The following is a 27765-nucleotide window of genomic DNA, read 5'->3' on the forward strand; positions in this document are numbered from 1 at the left end:
ATTAAAAAAAACAAAAACCCAACACAAAACACCTACAGTTGTATGCAAAAACGAATGCTCGTTACCTGGAAGTTTGGAACCCACTGCAGAAGTGTTAGGAAGGTGCAGTACTGAAATGACATCACTTTGCCTTTTGCAGGTGTTTCTTACAACAGCACTTGTGCACACAGCATCGTAAGGATGTTACTTATGCCTGTCAAAGCTGCTTTTTTTAAAGGTATCATTACCTCTGAGCTGTAAACCGAGTAGTCTCATAAGGTTTAGGTCCATATGATCATTTAAAGTCCTTGGTGGAGGAAGCCTACATGATGTAAAGGAAATCTGAGCTCTGTGGAGTCCCTCCACCTGGAACGACACCTTTCCAGCCTCTCCACAGCACTTGCACACAACACATAAGGGTACCTAGCTAAGGCCACTGTGGAGCCTTTAATTTTAAATGCATGGGCTCTGTCCTCCGGTGTTCCTCCCTCTGCACCCCCACAGCTGTGGCCAGGCTCCCCATCAAGGGGCCACTCCTGAGTGTCTGCGTGGCTGTGCCAATGCCAGGCCTCCCGCAAGGCCTGGGCCGGCGCAGGCCCTGTCCCTCGTACAGCCGCTCCTGCCGAGCCGCCAGGGCCAGCCGAGGTTTGCAGGAGACCCCGGGCACCGAGGTGAGCAGCGCCCAAGGCCTCGCTTGCAGGGGGGTGTTTGGGGCTGCCGAGCTGCACCCGGCCGGTGTGCAGGGAGCCTGTCCCCGCTGAGGGGAGCCTGTCCCCGCTGAAGGGCGCCTGTCCCCGCTAAGGGGAGCCAGCCCCCACGATGGGGGGCCTGCCCGCCGTGAGGGGAGCGTCCCTGCGGCCCACCCGTCCTCGCCGGGCAGCTCCTCTCTGGCGCCGCCCCAGCGGCCGCGGATAGAGCGGGGGCAGCACGGGGCAACGCCGCCGCGGGGTTGCGCCGGTCCTAGGGCCGCCCGCCCGCCCGCCGTCCCCCGGACACGGCAAGGGACCGGGACGCTCCCCCCCACCGCGCCTCGACGGAGACCGCGATGCTGCAGGTGGAGAGCCCGCGTCCCCCGAGCCTGGACCAGTGCTTGGCCGGCGGGGTTCGGGCCCGCCTGGGCGGGAGGGAAGGCAGCGGGGGCGCGGTGCCTGTGCGCAGCCCCAGTCCAGCCTCCCGGCTCTGCCTTTGGGTGCTGAGGTTTGTGAAGTTGTAAAACTTGCTCGAAATGTGCTTAATTATCTGTGTGTTATCCGGCTGGCCCGCCCGGCGATGCAGCTGTCTATTCCCTTCAATTAATACGAGGTTTTGAACTCTAACTGGAAACGTCCTGGTTTTAGGACTACGAAACCTTTGGGAAAGGGAGAGGACTCAAGCATTGACAAAAGTTCCGTGTCAACCCCCCAAAAATATAAAGGCGACGGGCCCGCAAACGTGCAGCCGTGCCGGCGGGCGCTCGGGGGCGGCGGTCTCAATTTTGGCCATTTTTCAGCGATCCTCAGCGGCGGTGTTGGGCGTGAAACCAAGCGACCCTGGCTGGGGCGAGCCCCCCGCTGCCGCTGGCCGGGCCGGGGCTGCGGGGCTGCGGGGCCGGGGGCCCGCCGGGGCAGGGCGAAGCGGTCCCGCCCCGCACACAGCGCCGCACGTGAGGCGCCGGCCCCCTCCCAGCTGAGCGCTCAGCTGACCCCGCCGGCCGAGGGGCTGGGCCGCGCCGCCGCTCCTCACTGGCGCAGCGCGGGGCCCGGGCCGGCCGCGCCCGCCCCCGCCCCCGCCCCCGCGCCCAGGCCCGCACCGCCCACCGCCGCCGCTGCGCCCTTCGCCGCCCGCACCTCCCCGCAGCCTGCCCCGATGCTCTGAGCCCGCGCGGCCCCAGACCCGGCCCCTTCCCGGCCGCGCCGCCATCTCCCCGCGCCCCGTGGCGGCCATTGGAGCCGCCCGCCTCGCATCCAGGGAGCCAGCGGGAGGAGCAGCCAGCGCGCCGCCATGGACAGCCCCGGCGGCGTCACCGAGGAGAAGAGGTACCGCCGGCCGCCGCCGCGGCCTCCCGCGGCTCCGGGAGCCAGCAGCGCGCCGCCCGCCCCCCGCTCGCTGCCCGGCCCGGGGGCCGCCTTCCCCCCCACCCCGCCCGCACCCCGGTGCTGCCGGCGCCGTCCCCCGGGCTCCCCGCCGCCCCCCGCTTTGTTACGGCTGCCCCCTCCCCGTCCTTCGTCCCCCCTCTTCCCTCCCCGCGCTCCCCCGGCCCGCGGAGCGCTTCGCTCTTTCATTCCTCCTCCTCCTCCTCCCCGCCGTCCACGTCGCCATTTTGTCGGCGGGGGGAGCGGCCCGGGGCCCCGCGGGCGGGGGGGCTCCCTGCGGCGCGGCAGGAGCTGTCCCTCCCGCCGGGCCTGGCCCGGTGCGCCGCTGGCTCCGCGGGCGGCAGCGCGCCGCGTGTTTCCCCCCGCGCGGCCGCGGGCGGGCGTGGGCCCCGCGCTCTCCGCCGTGGCGGGCGGGCGGCCTGCGCGTCCCAGCCGGGGCAGCGGCCCGGGCCAGGGGCTGGCGGCGCGGCCCCGCGGTGGCGGGGGGAGCCGGGGGGCGGCGGGGGCGCGCTGGCGGGGAGCGACCCGGGGGCTGCCCTTGCTCCTGGGAACGGGTGGGTGGGAATCGATTGCGCGTTATTCCGGGCGGCCGGCCGCCGAAGCCGGGGTGGCCAGGTTTTGTGCAGAAAAGGGCCGCTTCGGCATCGGGAAATACTAAGAAAACCAAAACAAAACCAAAACGTATGGCGCGGGGCGGGCGTGTGTGTGTGTGTGTGAGGATGGCGGCCGGACAATGTGAGTTGAGGAGTATGAATAATTCACCGGGGGTTGTTAGCTCAAATTAGGAGGGGAAATAAAAGCCTTAAAAGCCTTTGTTACACGGTGAAGTTAGGGAGTTGGGCTATTTGGGTGACCAGATTTGCGCGTTGGTGCGCGGCCGGCGCGCTTTGTGGAGGGATTAATTGCCGTAATCGCCATCTGCAGAAGACGCCGTTTGTTTATAGTGATATCGATATCTCTTTTTTTTTTTTTTTTTTTTTGGGGGGGGTTGTTTGTTTGTGTCTTTTTGAGATGAGTTTTTCCTGCCCTTGTATCAAAGGGTCATCTGAGTAGGTTAAATGCAGTAAGTACGAAAGCGTGGAAGCTGTGCTGGGAAGGAGACTGGCTGGCTTTTAAAATGGATGGTGAGCTTTGTGCTGAGCTGGGAGCGCAGGGTGCTGGGCTCTGACCAGGGAGAGCTTCACCTCTTGGGCAGGGTCATCTCAGCGATCAGTTGGAGTTATTGCGGCGGTGCAGGGGGTGAGGGAGAAGGAGCTTTTTAGTCTAAGGAAGCCCATACAGTGAGGCACCTGGGGGTGGCACCAATTCAGTAACCTTTGGGTTTTTTTACTCAAAGTTAATGGCTGTTGAGAACCCTGGGAGAAAATGTTGCAACAGAAATGATTATTCTGTGCTTTGCTCTGCTGCTGTAATTTAGTGGCAGGTCTAGAAAGGGGGTTTGAGACCCAAGTTGTTCTCTGTTGCTGGCTTTTGGTTTTGTTGGTTTTGGTTTTTGGGTTTCTTTTGCCCTTGGGCATTTATTTTTTACTTACCATTCTGTCCCACTTGGGTACATTTTTTGCAATTTCCTTATCCTGGATGTAATCTGCTTTCTTCAGAATGTGAAAATCAGTATGCAAAGCTTATCCTTCCTTCCTAAAGGCAGGGCTTAAGAAAGAGAATTTGTTTTCTGTTTCCTGTAGACGAAGTTCAAAGTTGGGAATGTTTCTTATAAAACAGTAAGGAATATTCAGATTACTTTTGTTGAGGGTTTTAATCGAAAACATAAAGTTGTATTTGTGGTATGCTCATCCTGGGGGCTGTGAATGTGCAGTTGAGCAAAGATGGCTAAGCAAAAAAGGAAGGATATGAGCTCACTAGAGAACTTACTGAAGATCTCAAGCATTTCTCAAAAACCTGTGTTGTTTTAGACAGGTTTAGGTTTGACGGTGTCCACGTTCAGTATATCTTTAGAGGAGAAGACCTTCCAGTCCTGTTCTTTGGTGATGAAGCTTTTGCTGATTGTATAGATAGCACACCTCAATTTTGATACGTGTTAAGATCCTTTTATTCCTTGTCTCTCGCAGTGCTTGTATTTGGATAGTGTTTAGCTCTTGACAGTTGAAGTGAAGCTGGTAGTTTGCTTAACTTATGTGCCATGAGATGCAGAAATGGTGGAATTTGACCCAGGTGTGTGTCTCAGTCTTGTATAAGTGAAATTTAGTCATAATAGTAACTGGAAGTGTGGATTCACATACAGGTTCTTTGAATCCAATCTTTGATGTAATCACAAGCTTCTCATGTACACAGGGGTCAAGATTCCGTAAGAAACTAAGCATCAGCAACATGATTAGGTATTGAGTTATTCAGGTTTTAGCTGTTCTTCAGTAGTTGAATCACTTTCATGTGCTTCTGGGATTTCCCCCATCTGCTACAAGGAGAAAGTTTATCTCTCTGCATGGAGTGGGTAAAACAGCGTTGTTGGAAGCTTTGTTTGCTTATCAATTCTCATTTGATTCAGATTTAAGGAGCTTGTTGAGAAGTGCTGATTTCTCTCAATGTTCTTTTAACACATTCTAGTGCGGGGATGGCTGATGCTATGGAAAGTTTTTCTCCAGGTCTGTGGTGTGACACTTCACTATTAGCAGAGTGATTCTTGCACCATTTTTAAGTAAATGAGCCATTTAGGGTTACTGGTTACTTTGGCTAGTGGCTTGCAACTGGTAGATACATTAGAAAAATGAATCTTGGATTGGTTTAAGTCCTTACTTGTAGCATAAAATACATACTTTTAATGGTGCGGGTGCTAAATAAAAAAAAAAAAAAAGAAGCAGGAGGATTATAAAAAGTGATTTCTTGAGTGTTCATTCTGAGTCTTGAGCTGGTATAAAGCAGTGGAATGTCACATCCTGATCGAGTGCCTTGCAGAAAAACTTCAGCTTTCAGTTTTTCAGAGTTGGGACTTGAAACTTAACATCTAGTGTCTAATGAGATGATTTGAAGGATCAGGGTTTTGCTGCTGGATCTCTGTCACTGAGGTCCAGCTCCAAAATCTGTTTGAGAAGCCCGGGTCCTGTGCCACGGGCTCTGAGGGGCAGTGGCTACTGCTGGGTTTTTTTTCCTGAAACATGTGTGAGGTCTTCAGGACTGTATGTGCCATTGCTTTTTGTCTTGTTAATTTCTTTCAGTGCTGGTGGAACTGAGCCACCATTGCTAGAGCTGAAAGTGAATACAAAACCCTATTGTATATACTCTTAACTGTACCTCTCTGCATGTTGTAAAGAGAGGAGCTACCTTTCAGTAAATCTCCTGTAGAGTCTCCCTGCAGGTAGGGGAGGGCAGAATGGTTTCTGACTTACAGAACAGGGTTTTTACTGCTTTCTGGACTTTTCTGCACTGTTTGCCTTGCCATAGGGCTTACCTGGTGGTAGTGTCTGTGTTGTCTGTTCTTTGCTATTTCCTCAAACATGAGAGTTTTGAATTCCTTCAGTAAAAGTGATCAGAAATTTTCAGTGCCTGCTAAAGATGAAGGCAGCAGCGTAGAGCTACCACCCTTCCTCCTTGTTATCAAGGCACTGAAAATTAGGGAAGAATAGCTGTGGAGGATTTGCCTGCTGCAGGTATTTTCCATAATTTTGCTCTGTTGGTGCTTTGGTTTCCTTTTATCAGTGAAAATCAGAGTATTTGGCAGTATGTTGATGGAAGTAGCGGGAGGGTTTTCTGCTTTTTGTTTACAGTTGTGCTTGCTTTGCGCTTATAAGACCTAGTGTCTCCAGTCTGTAGTCTGAGTCTCTTGGTTGGCATGTCTGAATACCAACAACTGGTCCAACTTAGTGAAGAGGTCTAGTATAGATGGGATCAGGTCATCCAAGTTGTCAGGTGGTCTGTAACAGGGTGATGGGGTGATGGTAAGAGGTTTTTATTTCAAGTGCTTTAAAGGTTTTTTTTAGCAACTCCCCCTTCTGTAGAAATGTTCTTCCTTTGTGGTGACTCTGGAGACGCATCCTGGACCATTTTTGGGAGGGAGGAAACATATGTAGCTGTATACTATTACCAGCAACTGAAAGTCTGGCAATTAAGTCAACTATTGGTTTACAGGTGGAGGTGTGAAGTTGATAATCCATTTTATATGCTCATTTAATTGCTATCCCCACTTTCTGGTTGGTTTCTCTCTTCTCCGACTTCTCCATTACAGGTTTACTTGGGTTAGGTTAAGATTATGCTCGAGTATGTCCTTTGTAAGCCTTGAGAAACATAGTTGCATGCTCTGTTCTTACTGCCACCAGAAGAGAGGTCAGAGAAATCCTGCTATCATGTGTAGGACTTCAGTCAGCAGTATAACAGCATGCACTTACCTCCTCTGCACCTGGTGAAAGCACCCGTAGACCTTTGTTCCTCCCTATCCTTGAACTATAATGTGTGGCGTGTACAAAGCTGTTTCCAGAACTCTGCTGATGGTGAGGTGGGGAGTCAATAAATATTAATAATGCTAGGAAATGTCAGCAGTGTTGTGGTATAAGCCCAAACCCTTCTGAGGATCTTAAGAGTGTGCATGTTCACTTCAGTGTGCTTCTGACCTGAAAGGCTTGAAGACTATTGCTGAGCCTGTGTAACACTGGATTGAATTCTTGAGTGTGTTCATGTTGTTTAATAGCAATATTGCACCAATTTATGTTAGAAGGCTGCGTTTCAAGTAGGCTTGCTGAGACTTTTGGTATTAAAGGGGACGCTGAATGACAGAAACTGTTGATTTTTGAGTATTCTTTTTTCTTTGTGTAGTACAGAAGAAAATTTTTCAGTGTTCTCTCAATATATTCTTGAAGAGCTTGGTGTCTTATGATATGCCAACAAAATAATTCTTACATGATTGTAGAGTGTGCATTGTTAAGTAAGCCCAAGAGGGAAGTACCGCATGGTTCAGTGGTGGTATACAAGAGCATCTAGATTTTCCTGATGATACTGCTCTTTCAAGGAGATGCAAATACTGATCTGATTACAAGATGTGTTCTTTAAAAAACAGACAGCTTCAAAACAAAACTAGATCTTGCAAGAACCTTAGCAAGAAGGCGCAGTAACCAGTTTCTAGCAAGCTGATGTCCAAAAGGAAAGAATGTTGCAGATTACAAGTCATCAGCTCAAACGCTCCTTTTATCTTCACATACACAGTTATACAGACAGGTGTTTACATGCCTCGGAAAAACCACCTAGGTAATGCATGGAAAGAACTTGGACCTTAATCATCTTTTCATGTTATAACAGCCCTTTCTCTTTTGAATTCGAGAAAGTTTGGGCATTTTGAGCGTCTCTTGAGAAACATTCTTTATATTAGAGCAAGCAGAAGAGCATGCAGGAGAAGCCAACTTTTCCATGGGGTCCTGGTCTGAAATGGGAGATGGTTGGGGGTTTTATGACATGGAGAACTAAAAAAATGGCCCAGGAGAGAAGGTGAGCCTTTTAACTAATGACTGAAAAATCGGGAAAGATACAAGTTTCCTAACTACCATTGGATATGAAGGCTATTCAGGTTTTCCTCTACTGAGATCTCTGCTATTTAGCTTAGAATAAAGTGTCTATGAAATTTAAGTTCTCATATTATTTAGGAACATGAACATGAAATCAAGTGAATACATACCAGCATATATATATATATATATATATATATATATATATATATATATATATATATATATATTAAAGACAGTTTATGTAGGTGACAAACACTTTGGGGTTCTTTGATGTGGAGCTGTAGCCTCAGTTGAAGTCTGTTCATACCAGCCTGGGGGTTTGGTCCAAGATCTCAGTGTGTGTTGATAAAGAGGAGTTACAGTGTATGCATAATCTGTCCTTTCTTTCTATTGAATCCTGGTAATACTGGGACTTGTGCAAAATAGTAGCCTTTTAAAACGCTGAGATATTTTAGTACCAAGACATTCGAAATGACTCTGCTGGCACTGAAGAACTGGAGCTTCCAGATGATCCATTAGTTGTTCCTTAAAGTTATCTAATACACAATAAACTTTGTGTGTGTTGAGAGACACTGTGCAGCTTCTGTTTTAATTTGGTGTAGTGTGAATGAATGCTTGTTAAGCATTTTGAGGAAAAACGTTAAAACAGGTCTTGTGACTTGCTACGTGAAAATAGAGCCTGAAGTTCAAGTGAAGAGTTGAGGAAACTGAATAGGCAGCAGTGAACTGTGCTATTATATTTACAAGAGCAGAAGTTTTCCCAATTAAGTTACTAAATAACCTTTTCAACTCGATTTATATTAATCCTGGAAGCGTTACTTGAAAAAGATGATCCATTTTGTTTACCAGAATGAGTCGTTTCACTGTCAGTTCTAAACCAAAACCAGATTGGTGTTACTTCATGAAAATGCTTGCATTTTAAGAAGCAAAAGAACTTGAGGCCAGTTTTTATGAAGTTAGTTCCTGCTGCTGGCAAGTGAGAATAGTAAATGGACTGTTATGCTAGAAGGGGAGTTACTAGAGGCTTTCCTCCTCATATTTGTTCCCTGCTCGCATCCATTGGAAGAGATGGGAATATGTTCAAAGGAACAGAAGACTTGGAAGTAGTTCACATCAAATATGAAGGCTGCAGCCTCTACTACTAAGTTAAAGAAACGAGAAGCTCTATATGGTTTAGCTGGGGACAGGATTATTTGGTGCTCAGTCCTTCAGAAAGGACTTTTTTTTTTTTTTTTTTTTTTTTTCTCCTTGCACCCTCTTGAATCTACTGGATGTTGAGCTGACGTTGCTGCAGGATTTCTGTCCTAGCTATTGTTGTAAGCATTTTTCTTGACTGCTTAGCAGATGTGTTTGTTCTTTATTCATACGGGGAAAATACAATTTTGTATCTCTTGCTTTTGTCCTGGTTTTTTTAGTTCTTAAAGCCTTTGATCAGAAAATACACTGTTAACTGGAAGCAGTTGAGGAACATGAGGTGAAGGGACAAGAACTTGGATGGAAGCAGTGAGGGAAAATATCCAACCTCCAATCTGGAGAACCTGAACACAATGACATAAAATAAATTATATATCTTAAAGTCATGATTTAGACTAGCAGTAGTTACTTTATCAGGAGTCTGTATCTGCCTGAAGTTAGACCAGTTCTTAGTTAAAACATTGTTAACGGAGAGTCTGATGGGTATCTTGGGGATATATTTTGCATATTTTTTGTGAGCTTTGGAGAAGCAAAAGCAGGAGGGCTGAAGGGGAGGGAGAGCATTTAATGGCTCCTTGTATCAGGCCCGTGTCCATATCTCTCTTTTGAATAGCTGTGGGTTTTCCTGTAATGATGAATGCAATTTAACTACCATGTATCTTTCATCCTGAAGGGCAGAGCACGGCTAATTAAAAGGAAAAAAAATGCTGTATTCTAGGAAAAAGCCAGATAACCTAGCCAAAAAAAAAAGAAAATATCAGCATTTTCTTACAAGCAACCACTGTATTCCATGTGGTTATTTTAAAACTGTAAATTACTACGCAAAGGTAAAATATCAGTCAGTGGGTTACATTGTGTAGTAAGACACAGCAGAATCACTTCACCTTGTTCTGCATGATAAATACTAATTTTGGAAGCTTTTACCTTCATACTCCCACTTTCTAAGCAGGGACATAGTGGGGGTTTCAAGTCAGTTCAAGGCCACATCCACGTGGTGGATAATCTTGGCAGTGTGGTCCTGTGCTGGCTTCAGGAGTTTCAGGCTCTGCTGCTGGCTTTTAAGTGCCATAATTTACCTGTCTGTAAAATGCTGTTTACGTAGACTTCGTGGTCTTGATAGGAAGACTTTACTTTGTAAGTTAACGCGTAGCTCAGTGGACTCTCTTCTTGCTGCCTTTCCCTACCATCATTTTGCAGACAGCAGTGGGTTTCAGTGTTCACTCACAATGTTTGTGCTGCTGTAGCTAATTCAGTCTGAACTGCCTGCTTGCTGTTGTAATTTGTTAGGGGTTTTTATAGTTACGGGGTTTTTTTGGTAGTAGTCAAGTTATGGTAAATGCCTGTTATTTTCATGTAAAGAAAATGGTTTAAATTGCAGTGTTAAAGGTAATATACAAAGGAATTAATTTTAATAGTCTGCATACAGTGGTGCTATCCCTGCTTGGATATTATGCTGGTTTCTGCAGTTAATCTCTTTTAAATCTTTCTTGCTGTATGTAAAGAATTTCTGATTTCTGTACCTGAGTTAGATTACTGGATTGTAATGTTCGTTAATTCATAATGAGCAAGACTTTCTTCTAGAAAATCACATGCTTGTGATTACACATGAGATTTGGGTGTGGGGGTTTTCTGTTTCTTTAGTATTTTCCCCACAAGAACTCTCTACACAGCCTATTAAATAAGGAGAATTGGTAAATAAAATTGGCCATAACGGTGAAAGTAATAATGCTTAGAAAGGAAATCATGTTAAAACAAGAAGAGGCAAAGCTGTAACCCTGAGTTCATTGTGAACTAGTAGCTGAGAGATTGCACTAACTCTGTAATGCAACTATAGGAGGAGGGAGCACCTCTCCTAACCAATCTGGAAAAAAGCAAAATGTATGGATAATATGCGAATATATTACAGTTCCCAGAAAGCCTGTGTTTTCAACTGAAAATTCAGACTTTGCACTAAGTGTTTGAGAGCACAGTCTGAAATGTCCTTTCCCCCACCACTGGGAGCAGTGCTTGGGTACCAGGAGCAAGGAGCCCCGTAAGCTGGCACACGAGACAAAGCTGGTCCTCTCGCCCCTTTCTGCCCCACTGCCTGGGTTTTCTCTTCTGTAAACAGCAAAGCCTGGGGCTCCTTCACAAGACTGACTGTAGTGGACCCAGTTGCCCCTACGTGTAACCTGTTCTATTTCTTGCCTGCCAAGTGGCGAGTGGTCTGGGCTGCAGCCAGTCAGGCTGGACAAGTGTTAACTGCTGGGCTGGGAGGTGCGAGGGCATGGCGCTTTGGGGGGTGCTGCCGCTTTGGGCAGTGGCTGTGTGGGTCTGCCTCAGGGCTTGGTATTGTAACACTGCAGCTCCATTTACCCTGGTTTAAGTTGATCAACTTGAATTAAAAAGTATTTGTAAGGATATAAGGGGGCTAAGTGGCATGTTCTCCCTCTGTGCCAGGTGGAAAATGAAGGGGTTTGGGGTGGGTTGATTTGGTTTTGTTTTTCTTCGGAAGAATACATGCATTGTTGGCTCACCGTATATTTAAATAACTGTATTTGAGCAGTGTTCGCTTACATTATAAACCCATTTTTCATACAAAGTTGTCTTCAGGGGTGTTGAGTTACACCATTGTAGTTTCTCTGTGCCAAGTGCTGGCTTTGCCTGGGACTTCTTTCCGTGGAAGAATAATTTAGTAAGCATTGTGCCTGGCAGCTCCGGACAAAATAAAGATCTAACAAACAGTGAAGAAAAACGAATGGCTGCATATTCAGTGCAGTTGAAAGAGTAGAGCTCTGTCGTAATCTGCTCTTGGGCAGTCTGCACCCTTTAAGTGAGCTTATATCTGGCTGGTGTGTTCTTGGTGGGCTGTTGTGCTGTAGGTGACAGTGGCTGGCATGGATGTGTCTATGGTTGAGCTCTTCAGATGCTCCACATGAAGACAGCTAGCTACAGTCATGTAACGATACTAGCGTCTGGGTGTTCTGCTGGGGTATGGCTGCACACTGGGAGTTGCGCCTGTGTCCCATGCAGCTGTGCTGGCAGAAATATCTGGTTTAGGCTAGGCATGAAAAGATGACCAGGTTTTGTACCAACCTTGGGAATGAGTTCAACCTTAAAAGCTAAATATAAGGCCACTCACAGGTCTGCTTCCTAAGTTCCAATACCATCATGATGACATATTACTAATGTATTATTGTATTGTAATAGTTACATCTATTTTTTTGTGTAATGAAGAAAAACTGAACCGATGTTACAGTGGATCTGGTTTCTATGACTCCATTTCTAAGCCCGGTATTTCCCATACTAGTTTTACAGTCTGAGAAGAGGTTGTATCTAACACTGAAATACTGGGTGTGAGTCTTGTACTCTGGCAAATGATGGGAATTAATGGCAGAACTGAAAACTAGGTAAAGATCGATAATGAGATGTTACCAGTTTTTGAGGCACATTATTCATTTGGATTATGTTGTTTCCACATGGTATACTTCTATAAAACTGTTTAAGAACAGATACCATGGTAAATACAGGGCTACTCAATTGTGGAAAACAATTCTAAAGGGAAAAATGTGAATTACTATGAGAAGATGGTTATAAATATTTTTAATGTTCTCAAAACCTGGATCAAGAAAGATGAGCCTGCATTAATTAATACATGCACAATAGCTATTTTACATAGGAATTGAAAACACCTATAGGGCAAAATCTACCTGATTAGAGGAACAGTAAGTTAGAATGGGAGAAAGGCTAGAAAATAGGTAACGGCAGTAAAGCAACAAACGGGAAAAACCCTGATTTCTTGTGTTAATGTAATATTGTGTACACAATATAAAATTTTCCTTAACGCTGGTTGGTGATTTAAAAAGCTAGAAGGAGACTAAGTTGACATGTTGCATGTTTTAAGATCTGTCTGTTGGCCATTTTTATTCTAGTTATTTTTAACAGAAATGTATCAGTTACCAATAGTATTTTCCAGGGTTCTTCTTGGTTTTATTTGTCGGTGGTAAATAAGCAGGAACATGTCAGCTTTAAATGTGCCCGTTGATTAGTTTTACACTCGAGGAGATGAAAACTGTGGGCTGCATTTAGACAATGGGGGAATTGCTTGTGAAAATATGCAGTGGTGGACAGGGTCTTTGGGATGACATAGGGTAGAACGTATTGTTTGAGAGATGCTCGGTCCTGAATAGTTCATATGACCATAATGACAGGAGTTGCATGTCTGAATAGAGAGGCTGCATTAACATCTGTAACTGATGCACAAGGGATTGCTGATGGCGTGCTTTGTTCTGAAGGCTGTCGGGCCAATTCTTGCTTGCTTTAAAACTTTGTTTCTGTTTACCCTGCTGTATTTTAAAGCCTTTTTTATTTAAGGCAGTGGGTGGAAGCCTGGTTAACATCCTTAAGCTGAGCTCTTGGTTCAGCTGCAGTGAATCCTGGTGGTGAAATACCTTTTTGCTTTGAATGTCTTAACTCAAGTATCTTTTGGAATTCAGATGTTTATTCAGCTATTGCATATAAACATCTCTTACACACAAAAAGTGCCTAGTATCAGGTTTTAAACTGTCAGTGAAACACTGCTTTCTGTGAGCTATGATGCATAACCTGCTTTGGATTGCTCTCTCCTTCTGTATTCTTATGGCAGAAATACAAAATGGAAATGAATGTCTGGTACTGAAATTGTGCAGGAAACATCATACCTGAAAATGCATGCAATTTCCTGTCTAGCATCGGCATTTCTGATATTTTCATTGCATGTATAATCCACTCTTCAGCTGAGATTTTCTTCTGAGTCTTGAGGTGTTTTTCTTTCCTGCAAGACTGATGGCAGAAGGTTGCAATACAGCTCTTAAGTTTGTGATTTGTTTTAAATCGAGCTTGGTTTCCTCTTGTCAATACAGAATTGTATTTCTGTTGTGAAGACCATGAGTTTTACATGGAGCAGTTCTGAAAATCTCTTAAATTATATGAAGTTTTTTAAGCTGATGTTGTGTAGTTCACATCTTGCTGTTTAAAGTACTCTTCCTTGAGCTACCCCCCCTTCCTCCCCCCCCCCCCCCCTTTTTTTTTTTTTTTTTAAGTTGAGAGAGAGCTCACTTAGGAAATACATTTTCTCTACAGGAATTCAACATCCTTTAATTGACTACAGAGAAATCTGTGGGTAGCTACACATGCTGATGGTGTGTTTTTTTCATTTACTTTATGCAACTGTAAGTAACAAAGCTTGGAGTAGTTGCAACAGTAAAGGATTTCTTTTTCGGGGGCTTTTTTTTTCTTTGGTGGCATCTCATGTTGAGGCAACTCTGACTTCACTTGGTAATTAAACCTCATTTGTGAAAGACCTTTCTCCTATTAATTTGATGCATTAAAGAAATGCTCTTTGAAGCTGGTAGTTAATCTTCCTATTTAAATTGCTGGGTTTTACTCAGATTGGTTACAGCTTAGTTTTAAACAGCAGCTAAAAATAGCGAACTGTTGTGTTATACAGTTTAAATATCTATCTATAGTAGTAGCCTTTCTAGAAAGGGAACACCTAGTAAGAGCGAGAGGAGACTGCTGTTTGGACAGCACTGGTTGGTACCAGCATCGCCCTTTTCCTTGAGTTTTGCCTATTGCATAGTCAGGCACCACTTGATTTCCTTACCTGGGATTAATTTTCGACAGAAACACTATGAGCTCAATTTGAGCAGTGTTTCAGCTGGTAATTAGTAATTCAGTGATTGTTAGAACTTTTCACTGTTCATGTTGAAGTCTGCTGCTAAGTGTGCTAAAACCAGGCAAAAAGCTAGAAACTAGCCAAATATTTTCAAGAACATCAGGCTTTCAGCAAGAAAATACAAGGGGAAAAGGCCAAAATCACAACTTGGTGAGGTTAGCTGGCATTGTCCTTGTGTACATGCCCTTTGTGATTCACACAAGCTTGACAAACCTGTAGACTTGAGGTGCATGGCATTATTGCCAAAGCATGGGGGTTTTAACTTAAAAGTGCCTGCAGTTGAAAAGGAAGCCGTGACAAAACTGCAGGCATCTAAGCAGATGGAAACCAACTCCCTCCAGAAATTCTCTTCTGAGTGTCTATTGTAGCACAAACTTTCTGCAGAGGAAGGGATCGTGAATAAGTAGCTAATAAAGAAAAATCGGAGGTATAAAGGTGAATCTGTCTAAGGCAGCATAATGACTTCTGTTACCTTTGTCAGTGAAATCTGCGGTCCAAGCAAGAGGGCAAAGAGAATCCAGAAGTTTATTTCCACCCTTAGTTTTCCACCAAGATAAAAGGTACATTAGGCCTGTCTTCAGTAAGAAATGTTTAATCAATCAGGTTACGTAGCTGAAATATTTTTTCAGTATTGTTAAAGGTCAGACTTCTTGTAATGGCTGTTTCAGGATATACCTGTATGTCAGGAGGCTCAAGCTTCTCAGACCAAGATATCCACGACTAGAGCAGGAACATCTGTTATCACAGGGAAACTGAATGTGAAGAAATCTGCAAGATGGGGAAATATTATCAGATATCATAGACTACCCTTCTGAGGAACCTCGGGTTATATTCATGGAAACTGATAGAACCATTGTATGTCTGGAGTTTTTTACAGTTGTAATACCCATAGTCCTCCAAAGATCTCTGACTATTATCTTGATCTAGTGATGCTTCTCATTACACAGGAATAGTATTACTGTGATCTAGTAGCCTGATTTTGCCACCAAAGGAGAAAACACAATCCTATTCTTAGCTCTTATAAAACTTACGATTCTGAAAATCAAGTTTCTGGCGCTTCCTTCTGCTGGCAGCAGCAGGGGGTAGGAGGAGAGGAGGTCGGGGATGGAGGCATACAGTTTTACGATGGGAAAAAATGAAGGTAATCGCAGAAGAGGTTCTGATGGCTTCCTTTGTCTTCATCATAGCTTATTAAACTGCTTTCATGTTTCAAGGCAATCAGTCGTGCTTCCAACGTCGTCAGTCTTAATGGTATAGTTGCTTGCATGTTTCTGCACAAACTAAGCAGGTTTTTGGCTGTTGTGGGTGGCACATCAGGTAAAGGACTGAAAATGTGTTCTTTTGGATATGTATTCTTCTGCTTACATTAAAATCTGGTTCATTATTTCCCAGGCAGTATCAGCTCGTGGATTGCTTTCCTCTATCATTTGTGGTACCTCTCACAAGATGTGTGCTAATTAAAAAGTGCTTTTGCACAGATCTGCAGCCTTAGCAACGTGAATTTGGCAGTGGTAGTATGTGACTCAAGTCTAGTGAAATTTGAAAAAAGTAATTCCATCACTGTTGGTCGTAAATAGGTGGTTTATTTTCTGTCTTCTTTCAACTAGTGATGTTTCTTTCTGATAACACTAAAAGGCATGCAACTTTCAATTATAAGAGCAGTGTTTACAGGCGTATGTTAATCTTGCAACTTACATGAAAGTTGGTGAAAAAAGGGTATCCTACAGATTAGTGCAACTGACTTGTATCTTGGGTATATGCAAAATGAAGATAGTGTGCCTTCAGAAGATGTAAATGTGTCAAGAAAAATGGACCGTAATGCTATATGCTTTTGTACCATCCATTCAAAAATAAAAGCACATCTAACTACGGTGGCATAATTTCCTCAGGGACCACAGCAGCATTGAGTTCTTGTTCAAATGTAAGAAAAATTTGGAGTTCCCATCTCAAAATGCTTAGTTCAAAACTCACGTGACAGATGCGTGAGAAAAATGTGAACTGGTATGGGTACTGGGAAAAGGGAGAATTGATCAGTGTTACCAACTGACGGGGAGAGTCTCGGTTGTTTCTGTGCTTGCTCTTGTTGGGCTGTCCTTTACTTCATGTGTCCTGGGGGAGGCGAGTCTAACAGAGGCACAGTGGAAGGAGAATGAGGCAACTGCTTAACAGCTGGAGCTTTCCAGAATAGGGGAGACTATGGAAAAGGCTATACTGGAGAAAGAGAGCTGGGAAAAGGACTTCTTGGATCACTTGAAAAGCAGGACACCTCATGGTAAATCAGTATCCTTGCTTACTGACCCGTTAGGTGGGCTTTGTAAGGATGATAAAAAGAGAAGAACTTGGAGAGTGTAGACAGTGCTACTGGAGCATTGAGCTGGAAATAACTTAGACTGTAGTATTTTGAGTGGACTTAAGGGGTTAGGAAAGAAGAAGGAAACAGGATTTGGAGGCTAGAGAGGGAGCCGTCAAGGTATGAGATAAGCACTTCAGGAATGGTTCTGAGTACATAGCTGACTGCTTGGAGAACTGGTCTTGTTGAAAGACTTTGTGGGTTTGAACTTAGTTCTGGCAGAGCACAACTGCAGCAGGACTCTAAACGCAGAATTACAGTTACACTTCTAAACCAAGATTTTAAATTATTAAACTTTGATATCTGGTTTATCAGCTACTGGGCAGCTTAGTCGCAAATTTAACTTGCACAGAGAACTCTGTTTCCTGTATTAACCCCAAGCTTTGTTTATATAGGATTAGCTCAGAACGCAGAAAAGAGAAGTCAAGAGATGCAGCCCGGTGCCGAAGGAGCAAGGAGTCGGAAGTATTCTACGAGCTTGCTCATCAGCTGCCCTTGCCACACACTGTAAGCGCACACCTGGACAAGGCATCCATCATGAGGCTGACCATCAGCTACTTGCGCATGAGGAAGCTGCTCGATGCTGGTAAGTGAGTAATGTAGCAGGATCTGGGAAAGGGGCTGGAGGTATATTAAGAAAGAAGCTATTTGTAAAACCTATCAGTATAAATAAATACATTAATAGCTGCATCCTTTCTATGGAAAGGTGGAAGACTTTACAGTAGAAATAGGCTTTTGGTGATGGCACGGGAAAAAATGGCCACTGTTCAACAGACTTTGTTTTTCCCTTTCTATTCTGGCAATCCTAGTTGGGTCATCACAGCTCTAGTGCCATTTTCAGTCTATTTAACCCTTTTCCCAAAGTTAATTTCTTCTGTTTAACCTTCTTTTCCCCGTAGAGTTGTTTGTTCCAACTGTGCTTTACTAAACCTTACGTGGTTGATGCAAGGCTGGCTTAGCTAACTGTAGCGGTTTCTCCTTAATATAAGCTGCAAGGAAATTTTTTGTAATTTTTATTCTGCTGAAGGTGAAGTTAGCTGAGACTGTATCTATCTCTGCAGTTAAATCTACCCAGAAACTACAGGATTATCTGAGTTAGCTTATGAACCAGTATCTGTGTAGCATGCCACAGCTGCTGTACTGGTTATTTGTACTCATGCATGCCTGCCTGTACCGTATGGAGGGGTAACTTTGGTAACTGTACTCTGAAATGCCTCATAGAAAGCCCCTGAGAAAAGTTTGCAATGTCTTTTTGAGATAAATGGTAATATTTTTGCCTTTTTCTTTAAGGTGGAAGGTGTATTGGTTTATGCATAAAAGCACAGAGAGTTAACCTCACTCTTAACTTTCTGTGATTTGTGATACCATTACTAGAGCTTGAAGGATTTAATTGATCACTTAGATAAGTGAATTATACTGGTTTTGACAGTCCTGCAAGATTGACTCCTTGCAGACTGGTGCCAGCAGTCATTCCTGATGGGAAGTGAAGAATAGCACTTTTTACTTAAACAAAAATGTGTGGCTGCTTCTAGGTGAGCTGGAGACAGAAGCCAAAATGGAGAAGGAACTGAACTGTTTCTATTTGAAAGCTCTTGATGGATTTGTCATGGTTCTGTCTGAAGATGGGGACATGATTTACATGTCTGAAAACGTGAACAAGTGTATGGGACTCACTCAGGTGAAATACTGACATTTCCTAAGACTGTTTCCAACCTGTAAATTTGTTACATTTTTGTATATGTAAAGTTAGACACCTGTGTACCTTTTTTTTTACAGTTTGAGTTGACAGGGCACAGTGTATTTGATTTCACTCATCCATGTGACCATGAAGAGCTGAGAGAAATGCTTACACACAGAAATGGTAAGAAAGAAAAAATCTATTTCATTTACTTAAAGATAGTTCCTGGTAGCATTAGTACAGTTGGATATCTGCCAGAGAAAGGTGTGGAGGGAACAAATAGTGTGTTTTGCTGCTTAAATCTCAAAATAAACCTTGTTCAGAGATAGTAACAGAAAAACCAAAATGTTTTGGCAATATCCTAACTGTAGGAGAGATGAGGCTTCACCAGTACTCTTTAATCTAAAACAAAATTAATGACTAAAACGGAGTTATTGAGGATTGAAAGAATTAATGTGCCTACAGGGATAAAATTAGAGGTAGGTTGAATGAGAATTATCTTAAGCAATTGCTGTAGAAGGGTATGGAGAAGTTAAAATTGGTGCATTAGTCTTGGTCTGAGCTTGCCTTCACAGGACAACTTAAAAGAAAATGCTTTCTTCCGGAAATCTGTGGATACTATACTTGGGACACAAAAAACCTGATCAGGGAGTACTTGGACAGCCCCCAAAAGGGCTTTGGGATTGATGCTTCTCTGCACCTTTTAATTGGTGCGTGAAATTGGTATCTTTTCACAGATTTCTGACTCTTCTCCATCTGAGGGAGTGGAACACTGTGTTCACATGTTCTGTATGCTTTTCAATTTAACAAATGCCCATGAATTACTGCTTTTATGTCTTCTAAAGGTTTGGTAATGACTAAAAGACTTGGCAGCCTGCATGCCTCCAAATAAATCTGCTTTTCTCGGTTGTTAAAGTCTAAAATCCGACCTTTCTAATTCCTGTTTCATCAAACAAGGGTTATATGGACTCTGAATCTAGATAGTGATGAATTACCAAGCCCGACCTCTGCTTTCATGTAGCACTGTAAATCAGACATCTTTTCTGTTGGCTTTCTATTTAATTCAGTGGAAGACACCTGATAAGATAGCATAGCATTAAGGGGCCCCAACTTTGATTTTGTAAGCATTTTCTAAACTTGTCTGCCCATAGTATTGAAGTAAGTCTAATAAGGCTAGATTAGACTTCCCGCCTCCCTCCACCTTTGGAATATAGTAATGCATCTGAGGGTTGGGCTGGGCTTGGGGAAACAACTTCACAAAAGCAGTGTAAAACAACTGGTCTTGTTGCAAAAACTTATTCTTAAAAATGGCCTATTTCTAAGTTTCCTGCAGACCACCTCTAGCTTGTCGAGATTGACTAGACTGGAGTAAGATGTCTGGAAAGCATTATTACAAAATCTGTTTTGCAAATGAAGTTGGCAGACAAAAGTCTAAATTACAGTAATAATGGTACATTTTTATATTTATTAGTATTCCCAGGTTGCATTCTACTGCAGCTCTTGCTTAAGTGGAATTATTTTGGTTTTGGATTGAGTTTTAAATACTCCCCTTTGGGACTGTATGGGTGCAAATGAATATAACTGTGATTGGCAGAAAAACTGAACTGCATTCTGATTTTATGAAGTTGCTTTTTAATCTTTCAAAGCTGGTGATTTAAAAAATAGTCCAGTGCTCAATCAAGACTTGAGAAAGTTGCTTCATCTTTTACAGTTGCTTCTCAAAGTAGAGCCTTAAGCATCGGGACTTGATAATAATAATGCTGTGTGATCTCCAACTATAAATTTCTAGATTGGTTTAACTCTTTCAAAAGCATACTGAATTAAATAAGTTTTGGCCACTTCTCTGAACTCTGCTGTATTTTTATTAGTTTTTTTCCCCCTCCTTTACTGAGGATATTTTGATGTGGCATAAAGTAGGCTTGTCCCCATTAGTCTTTGCCTCTACTAGAAGCTATACACGATGTAGCATGGGGCTTTTAACATTTTTTCGAATTAATTTTGTCAAGCTAGTAGCTACAGTACAAGCCACGATGCAGAATTTCATAGCTACTATTGTCTGTGGAGAAGGAGAGCAAATTATTATATAAACTTGTATCAGAAGTAAGCTTTCATGTTGTAAACTTCCACCCCCCACCATGATTTGGTCCTCGCTCTTTGGCATGTCTTGGCAAACTCACTCTTCTGCTGCTCTTTATCCGAAGTGTTTTATTTCCTTCTTCCACGCACAGCGAGCTGCTTGCAGCTTTCTTGATAGGATCAGTTTGCATTTTCTTTGCCCAGAATAGCCTAGCTAGTAATTGACTCTGAAAGGTTCTGCCCTGTAAAGGCAAAAACTGAACTTAAGGCCTGCTGTTAGCAAGTAGGGCCAAAAAATGAGTGCTACTAATATTAATTTGCATTAGGATTTCTTGACTGCCCCCCTGCCAAGAATCGAGAATGCTAATAATGTGTTTAAAAACTTGGTCCCTGTTTACACTGAGTATAAATCACTGGAGATATTTGGATGCATGTAACCAGCAGAGTTGTTAATTTTGAACTGAAAAACTTAAAATACTGTAGTCCTAAAGACCTACAGGCCAAAACTTACTTGATTTGAACCTCCCTACAGAGAGTTACCGATGCCTTTCAATGCAGACCAACTCAACAGTACTTTCATTCTGCACATTCTTATGATACAGATCTCAAAACCATTGAAACTTCAGGTTTTTGTTTACCTCACAGTAGAATTAGTCCTGAGAAGTGTTATCGGAAGTGGTGTTAGGTTGATCAATCTTTTTAATTTTTTAGGATCTTTCCCTAGTCTTAGAGTTCCATAACTTGTTGGTTGGTTTGTTGGGGGTTTTTTATACCTTTGGAAGATGATCCAAGAGCTTAAGAATTGTTTACTATTTGCTTTTTTGTTAGGTCCCGTGAAAAAGGGCAAAGAGCAAAACACAGAGCGCAGCTTTTTTCTCAGAATGAAGTGTACACTGACTAGCAGGGGAAGAACAGTGAATATAAAGTCTGCTACGTGGAAGGTAACTAATGCAAAGGAATGTTTACGTAGTTTGGCAGCTTCCTCTTCAGATGTCCTAACACTCTATTTCAACATTTTTACTTAGTGAAACTCAAGCTCATTACACAAAGTGCTTAACTAATTTAATGATTGTGTTTCAATGTGCTGAATTTTAATGCTGAATATGTCACAGAGGTAACTGAAACAATGTTGTAAAATTAGTTTTTCAAAACTCTTTGAATGAATTCTCCTTTTTAAATTAGAGGTAATTTACTTACTAGAAATTATAATTACTAAATATATTTGCATAAAGCCTTCTCTGAGAAAAAAATATTTGACCCCACTTATGCTGATACCTAATTTCTTTTGATTTGACACTGTGAATGTGACAGTTGAGGTCTCTCTGAAGGACTTCAATACCATTCTTTCTGAAGCTGCTGGCTATCCCTTTTGTAACAGTTGGAACAAAAAGAGCCCAGCCTAATAACTTTCTGCAGTGAATGCATTTTCTCCTCTGGACAAAAAGTAACCTTTTACTGTATCGAGTGGCATTGTGGTTCACAATTCTCTTTTATAACTTAAATTTAGTTATTCTGGATCAAACAACTTCTTTGCTGCTGTCTGTGAACAATTTCTACTTCAGAATTGTTAAAAAACAAAACACAAAATATAAAATTTCATTGTCTCTTGAAGAATATATTTGATCTCTAACACCACGTCTGCAGAAGAGCCAAAATGGAGGTTGCTACTATTACCATAACATTTAAATAGTAAGATGCCTTTTGCTGAGGCAATTGCTTCTCAGTGTCATCATTAAGGTAACTTTTCCAAAGAAGAACAGTTCACAGAATTGCAGAAATGTCTAGCGTTGCTTCAGCCAGCACCCAAGAGGAAAGAGTTGGCAGCCCGTGTACTTGTCGCAGTCTGTGTAGCATGGGGAGGAGAACTGCTGCTCTCCTTTAGCCAGCACCTGAAAGCGCTGCTGCGTTCTGGTGTTGCTGGCATGTCGAGGGGAGGGGAGGGGAAGGACTTCGCGCTGGGTGCGCTAACGGAAGCACAACTGTGTGTTGTCTGACAGGCAAGAACTTAATCTCTTTCTAAAGTATAACTTTCCCATAGGTACTCCACTGCACTGGACACATTCGTGTATATGACACATGTGGTAATCAAACTCACTGTGGCTACAAAAAGCCTCCCATGACGTGTCTGGTGTTGATCTGTGAACCTATTCCTCATCCATCAAACATTGAGGTCCCCTTGGACAGTAAAACGTTCCTCAGTCGTCACAGCCTTGACATGAAATTTTCCTATTGTGATGAAAGGTAATACATATTTTGTACTTGAAAAATTTGAAGGAATTGCAGGGTTGGTGCATGTTGGCTGATGTTGGCCTTGCACGTTTATGTAGTCTAACTTGTTAACTTGATTCATCTGCGCAATGGAACCGTCAGTGGGATGCTTTGGCTTTTACTAACTGATAAGGATGTCTTATTTGAAAGCCAGATTTTTAAATCTGAAGGAGAGTGCAGCGTTATTGCTTTGGAATAAATCCTTTGCCTGCAGTTAACTGCCTGTGCAAACTGGTCTTTAGTGTAGTGGCAGTGATTAAATCGAAATGAGAAGATTCTTCTGGACACTGAAAAAACAGGAAGGATTTTAGGATTGTCAAAGATGGTGATGCATTTTGGTGACTGAAAAGAGTGTTTGTGTAACGCTTGTCAGATGCGTTTCATTGCTACCGCTTCCCCCCTTTCCCTTCCTCAGGAGGTCAGTGCCTGCTTTCTCCAGTTCAGGGGAAAAAAAAACCAACAAAAAACCAAACAAAAAAACCCAAAACCCAAAAATTTCAGCTGTACTTTTACTATGATCCATCTGCTGTTGAAAATGATGTTTTGGTACAAATCATGGATCGTAGTCAAACACATAAGACTGTTCTTACTATCCTCTGGAAACTTTACTTGACAAATTTGAACAACAGAAGTGAAGGGAATCATTGGCCTGAGGGTTTTTTTCCGTGGTTTCAGGGGTTTTTGTTTGTTTGGGTTTTTCATGTTTGTAATCTGGTATTATTTGTTACTGCCTGTTTCCTTTTATAACAAAACCAAACTCCTAACTAGTTGCTGCAGTTAAATGCAACGAGATATTTGTGCAGTTTATTTCCTGTCCTCTGCTGTAACTACCTTTCTGGGACTGATGGTGTCACAGAAAAGGTACTTATTTGGTCACATTCTGCATGTAGAATAGGGCAAAATGAATGTGTTCCCCTGGTTAGCAATGCCCTCTAGGGGCTGAAGGAAAGAGTCTTCTTTAAAAGCTGGCCGTGGTTGAGTGGGAAGAATAAATCCCAACGCCTAATTTCTCTTAGTTGCAGATTTAAAACTGTTGAAGCATGTCTTTTTATTTTATTAAACTCTCATATTTGTGTAAGCTGGATACACAAGTCCATAAGTCGCTGGTCTACCTTTCAGAAAAAAAGTCTAGAAGGCAAGTATTTACTTAATCCTGTCTAGCACAGGACATGATTTATCAAGTATTCAGTGAGAAATAAAATCCTATGCCTGCTGAAATTTCTCTTAAAAAAAAAATCATTAAAAATGGCAATTTATTTCAAAATGAAAACTCCCAGTAAACCAAAATTGCTGCTAATGTGTATGGAAGTTAGGATTTTTTCTAGATATGCAAGCATCCAACTGCTCTGTCATTTGTGCTAGCCCATGTCTGGCTTTTACTTAGCAATTTTTTTTTACTTGTTTTAAAGAATTACAGAGTTGATGGGGTATGAGCCAGAAGAACTCCTGGGTCGCTCAATCTATGAGTACTATCATGCGCTGGATTCTGATCATCTGACCAAAACACATCATGATAGTAAGTAAAAAGATGTATTTAAAGCCCTCCAACTACACGAGATGAAATACAGCACCAGGGGAAAGCAGCAGAAGAATGAGGGCCGCCTTCTAATTGCAGACATGAATCTGCAGTGAATGCTCACCTGAAATGGTTTATGATTTTTCTGCCTGTAATTAAAGCTGGTATCCTTTCTGCTTTCAGTGTTCACAAAAGGGCAGGTGACAACAGGACAGTACAGAATGCTTGCTAAACAAGGTGGCTATGTCTGGGTTGAAACTCAAGCAACTGTCATATACAACACTAAGAATTCTCAGCCACAGTGCATAGTGTGTGTAAACTATGTGTTGAGGTAAGTTGAGTGGACATCGCTATTCTTTGTCATCATCTTTATTGAAAACAAAGTCAGGTTCTGATAGCACTGCATCTTTTTTCAACTTGCTGAGAATGTGATCCCCTGTTGAATATGTTACGATGTTACTATTTCCTACCGATGAAATTTTGCTTAGAATACTGCCAGTCCTGGGATTAGGAATTGTATTTGAAAACAAAACACTTTTTTGATCTAGTGATGTCAGTAGGAAGATCTCTGCAGGCAAATGAGCGTAGGGACAGTCTCTTTTGTACTGTTGCAATGCAACCATTTGAGAATTTGCGTGCATTCTAGACAACTCCCTAATTTTGTCCACAGTCTGGAGCAGTTAATTTCACTAATAACTTTTAGTCATGGAGTGAGAGCAGCAGTAATGATGTCTTTCTTAGTCCCATTTATCTTTTTCTTCCTTAGAATTCCTGTTTTAATTGAAAGCTTCAAATGAAGGCAGACTTGTTGACTGATTTTTTGCAATTGTATAATAGTCCTAAACTAGTTTTTCAAAACTTTGGTGAATGTACCAGTATCAGTCTTACCAACATATTGCATGTTCGTTTAAAACCAAGAAAGTGTTTTAGGAAATATCTTTTTTTCTCCTTAATTTCTCAGTGCTTTCATAAAAGCATGTTTATTTTTATTACTTTTTCTGATGGCCCACTTTGTCTATTACATTTGAGGGAAGAATGAGTAAAAAAAAAGTAATCTTGAAAGCTCCTATTTTGTGGTGTGTGTGGTGGTTTTGGGGGGTTTCTTTGTTTTGTTTTGGTTTTTTTCAACTTAACAAAATGTTCAAGCCTGAATTTATTCCTTTTAGTTGTTCTTTGACAGTCATCTTCCTTTCTGTCTGACAGTGGAATTGTTCAGAAGGACTTGATTTTTTCCCTTGGACAAACTGAGTGTATGCTGAAACCAGTGGAGTCTCCTGATATGAAAATGACCAAAATATTCAGCAAAGATGACCTGGATGATACTAACAGCCTATTTGAAAAACTTAAACAGGAACCAGATGCTTTAACTGTGCTGGCTCCAGCTGCTGGAGACACAATTATCTCTCTAGATTTCGGCAGTAATGGTGGGTGTGCGTTTAAATTGGAGAGCATGCTAATTAGTAAAGTTAGTATTTCACAGCAAATTTTGAAAAATAACCTCCCGGTATGACTTGCCTAGTGGTATTTCAGCTGCTGTTTAAATTTAATGAGGTCCATAGACACGCACACTATTGTTACTTAGGTTGATGGTTTCTTTTAATTTTTATAGAGTCTGATGAACAACAATGTGATGAAGTTCCTTTGTATAACGATGTAATGCTCCCCTCATCCAGTGAGAAATTGCAGAATATAAATATGGCAATGTCCCCACTACCTGCCTCTGAAACTACAAAGCCACTTCGTAGCAATGCTGATCCTGCACTCAATAGAGAAGTTGTATCAAAGCTGGAGCCAAACACGGAGCCACTCGAACTTTCTTTTACCATGCCTCAGGTGCAAGAACAACCAACCAGCCCTTCTGATGCAAGTACCAGCCAAAGTTCACCTGAGGTTAGTTTCGTAATTTGGATATGCTGTCATTAAAAACCTATGTGCTGTTAGGTCTTGTGGAGCAAACCTGGTTAAGGATGCAGCCAAGACAAGAATTGAAAATTATTTCTATGCTGTGACTTAAGCTCGTGTCATGATCTGAGGAAAGAAAGATAGATTTTCATACTGAGAATTATCTTTTCATTAAAGTGAATCTTGCATACACATACAATGCCACCTGATAGAAATAAGAAGAGCTTGGGATTGGTCTTTCTAGAAAGAATGGTTCAGAGATAACTCCTCTAAATAGCAAATTAGTTGCAATAAATTACTGTAAAGACTACTTCCAGGTTCCAACTAATTGTGTGCTTCCCAAATGGGGTAAATTTGAATGTATACTGATAATTGTGTGTTCCTTTCCCATTTTAATTTTGTGCAACTATAGCTTGGAATTAGTTTTTATATTAGAACATTTTTCAAAGAATCTGTAGATACAATGCAAAATGATGTAATAACAGAAACTTAAAACTGCACTCAAAATGTTTTCACAGCCCAGTAGTCCCAACGACTACTGCTTTGATGTGGATAATGATATGGCTAATGAATTCAAACTGGAATTAGTGGAGAAACTCTTTGCAATAGATACAGAAGCAAAAAATCCATTCTCTACTCAGGTAATGTACATTAACATTCTGTATCTCAAATACTTATTCTCAGCATGGTTCTCTTTCTCTTAGAATGTCTTCAGGAACTTCCTTCCTATTTTATATAATGTTTTTATTAAAATAAATTGCAAAAAGATATTGTAAGGATCTGGTAAAAGGAAGAGCCTTAATGAAGTCATAGCTGCGATATTCTTACATATTGATGTTTTTTTACCTCTTGTCTTTTCCAGGAAACTGATTTAGATTTGGAGATGTTGGCTCCTTACATCCCAATGGATGATGACTTCCAGTTGCGATCCTTTGATCAGCTATCTCCACTGGAAAGCAGTTCTTCTGGCTCTCAAAATGCAGCCACCATTACCATATTTCAGCAGACTCAGACACCATCAAGTACTGCTGATGAAATAAAACCAGTGACGGAGCATGTGGAAGATGTGAAGACACTAATTGTTCCTTCATCTCCTGCCCACGTAGTCAATGAAACGAGTAGTGCCCCAGCGTCACCGTACAGTGGGAACAGGAGTCGAACTGCATCTCCAATCAGAGCAGGAAAGGGAACATTGGATCAGACGGAAAAATCTTCTCCAGGAGCACCCAGTTTGCTAACAGTCACTCTAAATAAAAGGTATTTTAAAAGCAAATTTTAAGCCCTAGTATCTGATCAAGAAATAAGATATAATACACTTTTAAATACTGACAGCTGTTCTATGTTGTCTTTGGCATTCTACTTCAAAGTAGAAATTGATACATTTAAATTTGGACACTTGAAACAAGGGTGGGGTTTGGGGTTTTTTTTGGTTCTAGTAAGCTTCCCTAAAATTAATTGCACAGTAGCTTTTACAAAAACATCTTATGTAATAGACAGCTACTGTATGCAAGCATTGTTCGTCATTTTGTTCTGCTCTTGTATCTGACATGCAGCCTTTTAAAAAGAATGCAGCAGGCAATTTACAAGTAGT

At 42.4% G+C, this 27765-nt stretch overlaps 1 protein-coding gene across 5 annotated transcripts in view; it reads left to right on the forward strand.

The window, feature by feature from the left end:
• The first annotated feature begins 1753 nt into the window (after positions 1 to 1753).
• The window catches only part of HIF1A (hypoxia inducible factor 1 subunit alpha), a 35416-nt gene continuing 9404 nt past the window's right edge, over positions 1754 to 27765 (forward strand). The window contains exons 1-12 of one of the 5 annotated variants that reach the window (XM_080394892.1): positions 1754 to 1994; positions 17130 to 17320; positions 18267 to 18412; positions 18511 to 18595; positions 21317 to 21429; positions 22527 to 22729; positions 24166 to 24272; positions 24456 to 24603; positions 25476 to 25696; positions 25882 to 26162; positions 26693 to 26815; positions 27037 to 27431. In XM_080394892.1, coding sequence (XP_080251018.1) covers positions 1960 to 1994; positions 17130 to 17320; positions 18267 to 18412; positions 18511 to 18595; positions 21317 to 21429; positions 22527 to 22729; positions 24166 to 24272; positions 24456 to 24603; positions 25476 to 25696; positions 25882 to 26162; positions 26693 to 26815; positions 27037 to 27431 — 2048 coding nt within the window. In that variant the 5' untranslated portion in view covers positions 1754 to 1959. Of the gene's footprint in view, positions 1995 to 2653; positions 2787 to 16284; positions 16306 to 16348; positions 16657 to 17129; positions 17321 to 18266; positions 18413 to 18510; positions 18596 to 21316; positions 21430 to 22526; positions 22730 to 24165; positions 24273 to 24455; positions 24604 to 25475; positions 25697 to 25881; positions 26163 to 26692; positions 26816 to 27036; positions 27432 to 27765 lie in introns of those variants that run through there. The other 4 variants (XM_080394889.1, XM_080394890.1, XM_080394891.1 and 1 more) reach the window with 4 other exon arrangements.

Source organism: Falco punctatus, assembly GCF_963210335.1.
Source record: "Falco punctatus genome assembly, chromosome: 7".
Classification (NCBI taxonomy): domain Eukaryota; kingdom Metazoa; phylum Chordata; class Aves; order Falconiformes; family Falconidae; genus Falco; species Falco punctatus.